The following is a 7,822-nucleotide window of genomic DNA, read 5'->3' on the forward strand; positions in this document are numbered from 1 at the left end:
CAGTGATGATGACGACTACTACTAAAACATTAAAAATAATAAATATGAAGATAATGATGTTTTTATATTATAATTATGAATAATAATGAGGATAATGCCAACCATGGTGGGGCTGAGGTGGGTGGTTCCTTAGTCTGTGAAAATCCCTCCCTGGGACACTTCTCTTTCGAATTCATGGATTCTGTTAATTTATTATACTTAAGATGTGTATAAGAGACAGGTATATGAGAACTATAAATCAAATCACTCTTAATTTAAAGAAAATAAATCAATTTAAATTAATAAATAAAACAAAATGAATAATAAGGTAGAAATCAAAAAATGAGTTTTCAGTGCAAAAGGCCAAAGAAACAGAATTACAGGAGAGAAAGAAGGAGGTAACTTTTGAGGGACGATTTAAAGGAGGAGTAAGTAGAAGCATTGCGGATATCTAAGGGAAGAGAGGTAAAGAAAGAGGGGGCATTAAAGCTAAATGAAAGTTTGAAAAGTTCAAAGTGGGGTCTGGGGATATGTAAGTCCCCTTTAGTGATCTGCCGAGTGTTCATGCGGCCATTTGCAGTTATTTTTGTGAGACACTGACAAATTGTTTGGGGAGCAAGATTGTGTAGAGCTTTAAAAGTTAAACAGCCAAGTTGAATCATACCAACAGTTTTAGAATAATTTATGTGTGTGTGTTTTTTATTATGTGTGACAGCGACCATTTTAGTGACCATTTTTATAAATATTGATTATTATTATTATTATTATTATTATTATTATTATTATTATTATTATTAGTTGCTGTGAAATGAAGGACGAATAAATACATAATATGGTGTTTTGATGAACATCAATAAAGGGAAGTTGAGAAAGCATTAACCCATTTTCTTTAGCATAAGCCTAGCCTTTTTTTTTTTTTGCTTCGAAGTTTTTGAATGGGGGAAGCGCAAGCTTTTAAGGGGCGTGCACGCCCCCCCCCCCTTGGATACGCCACTGATGCCAATGATCTGCATCTTCATGTTTCATCAAGCATAATTCAATATGATGATGATGTTTTCATTTTTCGTAATGTAAATATGAGGGATTCGGATCCAGGTGTTCAGAAATATTTAATCTGCATTAGGACATGGGCGAAAAAAAAAATCCCTTCAACTGAATCCCAAATGCAAGTCTATGCGTTTAACCTTGAGACGATATCCTAAACCCAGTTATAGTATCTCTAATACACATTTAGATTGTGTTGATTCACTAACAATTTTAGGCTGTTCCATACAAAGTAATTTGTCATGGGACAAACAAGTTCAAGATACAGTGTCAAATTGTAACCGTATTATAGGCCTTATACGTCTAATAACATCTAATGCCCAAAGTGACGTAGCTCTCCACCTATATAAGACACTTGTGCTACCCTGTTTATATTATTGTTCTCCAGTTTGGTGGGTGTACCGAAAAAAAATATTAAACATTTGGAATCAGTACAGAGGAGAGCTACCTGCATGATATTAAGGAAAGGATATTTAGTCTTATAATGATATAAGAACGGAGTTAGGCTTACTGTCAGTTAAGAATAGGCGAGATTTTTTAAACATGGCATTCATTGCAAAATTATTTATTTCTCCACGATCTGATTTTATGGGGGTTATGTAGATTCATTTGAAGTTGATAATAGGCACCAAGATATACTTACCTTCCATCATGCTAGAGCCCGTACGGATGTGTTTAAATACTCGAGGGTAGTTAGATTTCCGAAAACCTTTTCTGAACTTAATGTTGCTATAAGAAATAATCTTATTGAGGAGCCTTTTTATGTTTAAACTGAGTTTAAAGGAACATTTTACTGATTTTTAATTTTGTTATATTATACTTTTTCGAATGTACATAAATATTGATTTTATCTTTTTCTTATGAAGATTACATTTTAAAATGTTTATTTAAATGACGAAATACTAGGCTCACAGAGAGAGCAGCTTAGCACAGTCGGCTAATCTGGTGGTAGTCACTGTGTTTGCTGAACCGTTGAGATCAAATTCAAATTCATCTTTATTGATAAAATAGTACATAGAATAGGGAGAATACTTCCTACAACTCTACGTTGTATTCTCTCAATTGATTGATGTTGCTCGAAAGTGAGACCTGTAAACCAGAAGGGGCATGCATACTCCACTACTGATCGAATCACACTACAGAAATAATGTCGTAATGCATTCGTGTCAAGACCACTTCTGCGTAATTGTCCCCAATTTGTGCCGGACACTTTACAAAATCCCTTAACAATATTCACACCTATATCTACACTATTGTTACTTCCAGCAAACAACACCGTGTCATCAGCAAGCTGAGCAATACGAACCTCTTCAATGCCGGTTTTATTCCGGCTTGGTACTGGTATTCCCTTGTAATGAATGTCGTTATTACAAGCCATTACTTCAGTAGTGAGGATTCTCAACTCACTGAGTCAAACGCTTTTCTGAAGTCAAGGGACAAAATGCCACCTTCTATTTCCTTCTCTTCAGTATAATAAAGAATATCATTGATTAGACGAATATTTTCACCAGAGAATCGACCTTTAATTATGCCTATAACGTTTTTGGTCATCGTTTACAAGGAGTGAAATTGCTTTCTGGAGTCTTGAACATAGGATGTGCGTTAAAATGTTGTAGTCTCTATTGAGTAGGGTGATAGGCCTCCAATATTCTAGCAATTGTTTGTCACCTTTTTTATAGTAGATTAATTACACCACGTTTTTGCGTGTTGCTCATTTCATTTTTAAAATAATTATAATTTATTGCGCTACAAACACATTGTTTAATGTCTTCCCAAAAATATTTATAGAACTCTGCTGTCAAACCATCACACCCTGGGGCCTTATTTAATTTTATTTTTTGTATTGCTGTATCGCACTCTTGTAAAGTAATAGTACCCTCACAGAACATTTTTTCTTCCTCTGTTAGACAAGGTATATCTGTTTTGTTTAGATAAGTATTTATATCGCTAAGGGTAATCCCCTTATTTTCATAAAGCTGTTCATAAAAGCTAACCTCTTCTTGAAGGATGTCTTTTGAGTTTGTTATTACTTCACCATTTAATTTTTGTAAAATTTTTTTAACTTGTTTATTTCCATTATTTTTTTCTAAGCTAAGAAAATATTTGGTGCTGCGTTCACCTTCTTTGATCCACTTTACTCGTGAACGTACGTATGCACATTTTGTTTCCTTATAATAAATTTGTTCTAACTGTTTTTGCTTTATTCCAATTCTGTTTCTATATTCTCTTTAGAATCGCTAATTATTAAGGCATCGTTTAATATTTTTATTTCGTTTTGTAAGTTTTCTTTTTGTTTTGTTTTTTCTTTATTTATCTTTTTATCATACACAATTGACTTTAGTTTTGACTTTAATTAGCTCCCATAATAACTCCGGGTTAAGATTGTATTCATTTTTTGTGTTTGTATAATCATCTTCCGAATAGCGTTTTGATATTAAATATTGTTTAACAAATCATTGTTTAATTTCCAATAACTTGGACCTTTTTTTAATTAAATAAAATAAATTTTAATGGAAATTACCTGATGATCCGTTAGTATCGCAGGTCTTATGTCTCACATGATTTGATTCTATCGTGATCTAAAATACTTTTTGAAATAATCCAGTAGTCAAGCCTCGTATAGATTTCTTTACATTTTCTCCGCCATGTAAATTATATTTTATTTGGATTTTTGTATCTCCATGCATCCTTCAAATTTAGTATTTTCATGAGATGCTTAATTGTGTACACTGATGTGTCTTTTCTACTGGAGCTATTTTTCTGATCTATTTTTTGGTCTAAGATACAGTTAAAATCACCTCCTACGATAATTTTCTCACTATCTAAATCAACCTTTCCATAACTTATTAAATCTATTTATAACGTCAGGCGTAAAGTGCGTTTCTTGCAATAGTATTACATTAGCTTTCTTGTCATTATACCAATTTATTATCTTACTTTGCTTATCATTATTTCTTAAGCCTCTAACATTTAATGAAACACAATGTAATAGACATTAAATAAGGGGATAATATCACAGTAATCTGAGTATAGTATTAATTACAAACAAATGCCGTATAAAAGGGTACGCTCGATGGAATTAGGTTGACTTGCTTCGCACTCTCTTTCTTTTCTTTTTACGTTTACGTTCGGGGCTTTTCGGGCTAACTATTACATCACATTCTTTAACCATTCCGCTCTCATTTTCTGTAGCCTGTTTTTTGCCCTACGCATGATTTCATAAAGCGGAGCATAATGTAGCATATATTGTATAGAATTGAAGTTTCATTACATTTAGCAAAATAAATTGCAAAAAATGTCTTAGAGTGCCATTTCCGAGCATCTAAAGTTGCATATTTTTACAATGTTCTCATCTCACTAAGAAATTAGGTGGGGGAGGGGTGGCAACGGACGTGTTAAATCCAATTTTAGCTAAATAAAAATACTTTTGAACGCCATAAGTAACTGCATACCACTTGACTGTCGTGTATCTAAGTACCAAAATAAATGTAGGTAAGAAGGCCCAGGAAAAATGGCCCAGGAAAAAATGGCCCCGGAAAAAATGGCCCCGGTAAAAATGAACCTTGTAAAAATGGCCCAAATGACAAGTAGGTAAAAATGGCCCCAATGAAAAAGTTCAGTAATAGAAATATTTTTGTTTAAATCTTCAAATATTTAAATACTGTAATAAGCAAGAATTGAATCAATAACAAATACAGTTACACAACAGATGCAAATATGTACTGAGAGATTATCAGAAAACAACGGCCAGTGAATATTTTTTGATAATTGAAATAAGTTTTAAAAACGTTATTCCACTATGTAGAGGAATGACATACATACAGTACTTCAACTACCAAAATATGCAACTCATAGATAACCACAAAATTCACTTTTGTTAAATATCAAATGAAATAAATTTACATGTTATAAACCGTGCAAATAAACAGTAGTTAAAGCATGTGGATCAATTATGTGTTTGAATGACAAGTTCATGTATGGGAAAAGGGAGGCTTACTTTACTTCAACAAATGTTCTGCTTAGAGTTACTTCAAAGAAGTATTTGTTAATCAAATATTGTTTTTAAAGTAAACTGAATTAGGAATACATTTATTTAAGCAACGTATTTAATTGCATACTTGGTTTCTACTCTCCGCCAAGTAAATTTAAGTGCCTAAAACTATAATAAATAATGTAAACTGAGATACTATATTATATACATAGTTATGTAAATATGGCAATTATGCCAAGAATTAAAATGGCGTGTAATTGTGAGGGTAAAGTAATTATGGTAGGATCAAATGGTATTGCTAAATCCCCAAAACCCCCTAAAACACACTGTAGAAAACCAAACAATTCAATTGTGATTGCCTCAGAGATTATAAGTGTTATTCGAATAAATCGTCGCTCACATCACGAACTAACACAATTAAAGTAGATTGTGTTAGTTCGTGAAATCACAGTAGCGCGTCAAAACGAGCGCGTATTGGTTGTCAAGCAATTTTGTATTCTTTACCACACAAAAAGTCCTTAACGACAATAGCGCGTATTTTGACGCGCTTTTTTATTTCACGAACTAACACAATTGAATTTAATTGTGTTAGTTCGTGATGTGAGCGACGAATTGTGAGGGTAAAGTAATTATGGTAGGATCAAATGGTATTGCTAAATCCCCAAAACCTCCTAAAACACACTGTAGAAAACCAAACAATTCAATTGTGTGCCTCACTTACCAATTGGTATATCAATAAGAAAATTAAATATTTATAAGAACCTATTTTTTGGTTAAAAATGTTGATTTTTTTTTGTGAAAAAATACTTGCAAATACACCACAATCCTGCAAACACACTGCGAACCCCATCCAAACCCTTTAATTACGATTGTAGAACTCTCTTTAAAAAAAAAAAAAATAATAATAATAATAATAATAATTTGATGTTCATGATGTTCAAACTCATTGTTTGTGGGGTTTACCAATACCCGGATTGAATTTCTGGAAAACTGTGATCCCGCTTTCTTGAAATTGACCACAAATAAATTATTTTAGTATTAATAAATACATGATTTATGTTAATTTATTGATTATGGATTTACAAATCCAAATTTTTATTATTATTATTATTATTATTATTATTATTATTATTATTATTATTATTATTATTATTATTATTATTATTAGTATTATGCTGTTGTTAATTTTTAACATTTAAATTGAAAAAAAAAATAAAAAGTGTTATTCATGGCTTTTTTTTTATCTTTGAATATTTTATCATTGAATATGTAATTTCTGCAAAAAGTAAAATGTAAATGGCAATTTTAATGTTAGATTCCTTTAAAAACTAAATTATTTCAGTTTTAAAAAATGCATATAATGATTTTTTAAAAATCAGTTTTTAATACAAAATTTTATTATTGGGGCCATTTTTACCTACCTGTCATTTGGGGCCATTTTTACAGGGGCCATTTTCCGGGGCCATTTTTTCCGTAGCCATTCTTACCGTACCACCAAAAATGTTAGTTAATCCACGGCAGTCGTGCATATATCTACCGTTGAGCCGTAACAAAATTTCATTTGACAGAGTGGCCACTCTTGTTTTACTGCCCAGAGCCGATTGGGATTGGGCGGTGTTGCAAAAATAAACCATCTGGGATCGCTAGAATCAACTGTGCCAAGGGGAAGAGCCCGTCAATTGGCTTTACAGGTTTACCAGCTCTTATTTTGGGGTTCGGCCCATTATTTCCAAATTTCGCTAACATGGACATCCCCATGGTTTTGACCGAGGTGGGTAGACTATCTCTATGCTAATTTGTGGCTGCCCCTTGAGGGACTCGTAGCGGCTCTATAGGCTGCCACCAGTTATATCCGGACATCCAGAGGTGCCAACGTAGGTGGGAGTTGGAGTAGATATGCACTCGGACCTAACTGATTTTAAATCCTGCAGCGGGGATAGGGGTAGCAGGAGTTTAACAGCCAAGTTTGTTAAGCCCCCTCTGGCTGTTATACTGCGCTCTTTCACTAAGACCTGGGTAATTTATGCAGTGCATTTCAACAATTTACAGGGATCTTCTTGATTTATGAAATTACATTGCGGACGAAAAGTGATGAGGACAACCCACCTCCGATGACCCCATGGTTTGCTCCCACCATGAGTAGTCGGCAGATTATAGGCCTAAGGCACTCAGCAGGGAGGACACGATTGTCCTCTCGGAGGGCCCCGCGAACCTGTTACGCCACTGATTCTGTCATGTTGTCAGCTTCATAGTTCTCTCACGAATGGAGTACCGTATATTCATGAAATACAGAATAGAATACAAACCGATTATGCATCGCTCAATGAGAAGTTAAAAAATATACTAACCTGTTATCGATGTAAATATTAACACTATAGATATTGATTTCCAGATAAAATTCATCGTCCTACAATTTATTTTTTACACTTGTTTCTTCATTGTGAACTTCAAAGCAACTGAACGATAATCTTGATAAACTATTAAATATAATGACATCACAAAGCTGCATTATAGATTTGGCCTATCATTATTTCCTTGAAAACTTATTTATAGCCACACTGTGACGTCTGTTCTGAGTAATGGACTATCTGGAGGATGTAATTTTAATTAATATTTAATGTAATACTTAAATAACCTGTTCACTAAAATTGTTTTGATTGGATTGTATTCACTATAGACCTTTCCGCTAAGCCCCGCCCATTGGATATTGTTGCTAAGGTCCCACAAACAACATCATTTTGTAGAAGAAAACATGGCTGGCTGTGCGGTCGCGGGCACAGAGTGGTTGTTAGGTATTCCGGACAATAT

The 7,822-nt window shown here is 33.4% G+C and overlaps 1 protein-coding gene across 1 annotated transcript in view; it reads right to left on the reverse strand.

The window, feature by feature from the left end:
- Nucleotides 1–7,460, reverse strand: part of LOC117112687 — an 18,306-nt gene extending 10,846 nt beyond the window's left edge. Inside the window, exon 1 of the mRNA XM_033255827.1 lies at nt 7,363–7,460. Within this exon, the coding sequence (XP_033111718.1) occupies nt 7,363–7,417 (55 nt within the window). The 5' untranslated portion in view covers nt 7,418–7,460. The remainder of the gene's footprint in view (nt 1–7,362) is intronic.
- Between the last annotated feature and the right edge of the window lie 362 nt (nt 7,461–7,822).

The sequence above is a fragment of the Anneissia japonica genome, unplaced genomic scaffold, assembly GCF_011630105.1.
Source record: "Anneissia japonica isolate Jap-2015-1 unplaced genomic scaffold, ASM1163010v1 scaffold287928_len48538_cov156, whole genome shotgun sequence".
In the NCBI taxonomy this organism is placed as follows: domain Eukaryota; kingdom Metazoa; phylum Echinodermata; class Crinoidea; order Comatulida; family Comatulidae; genus Anneissia; species Anneissia japonica.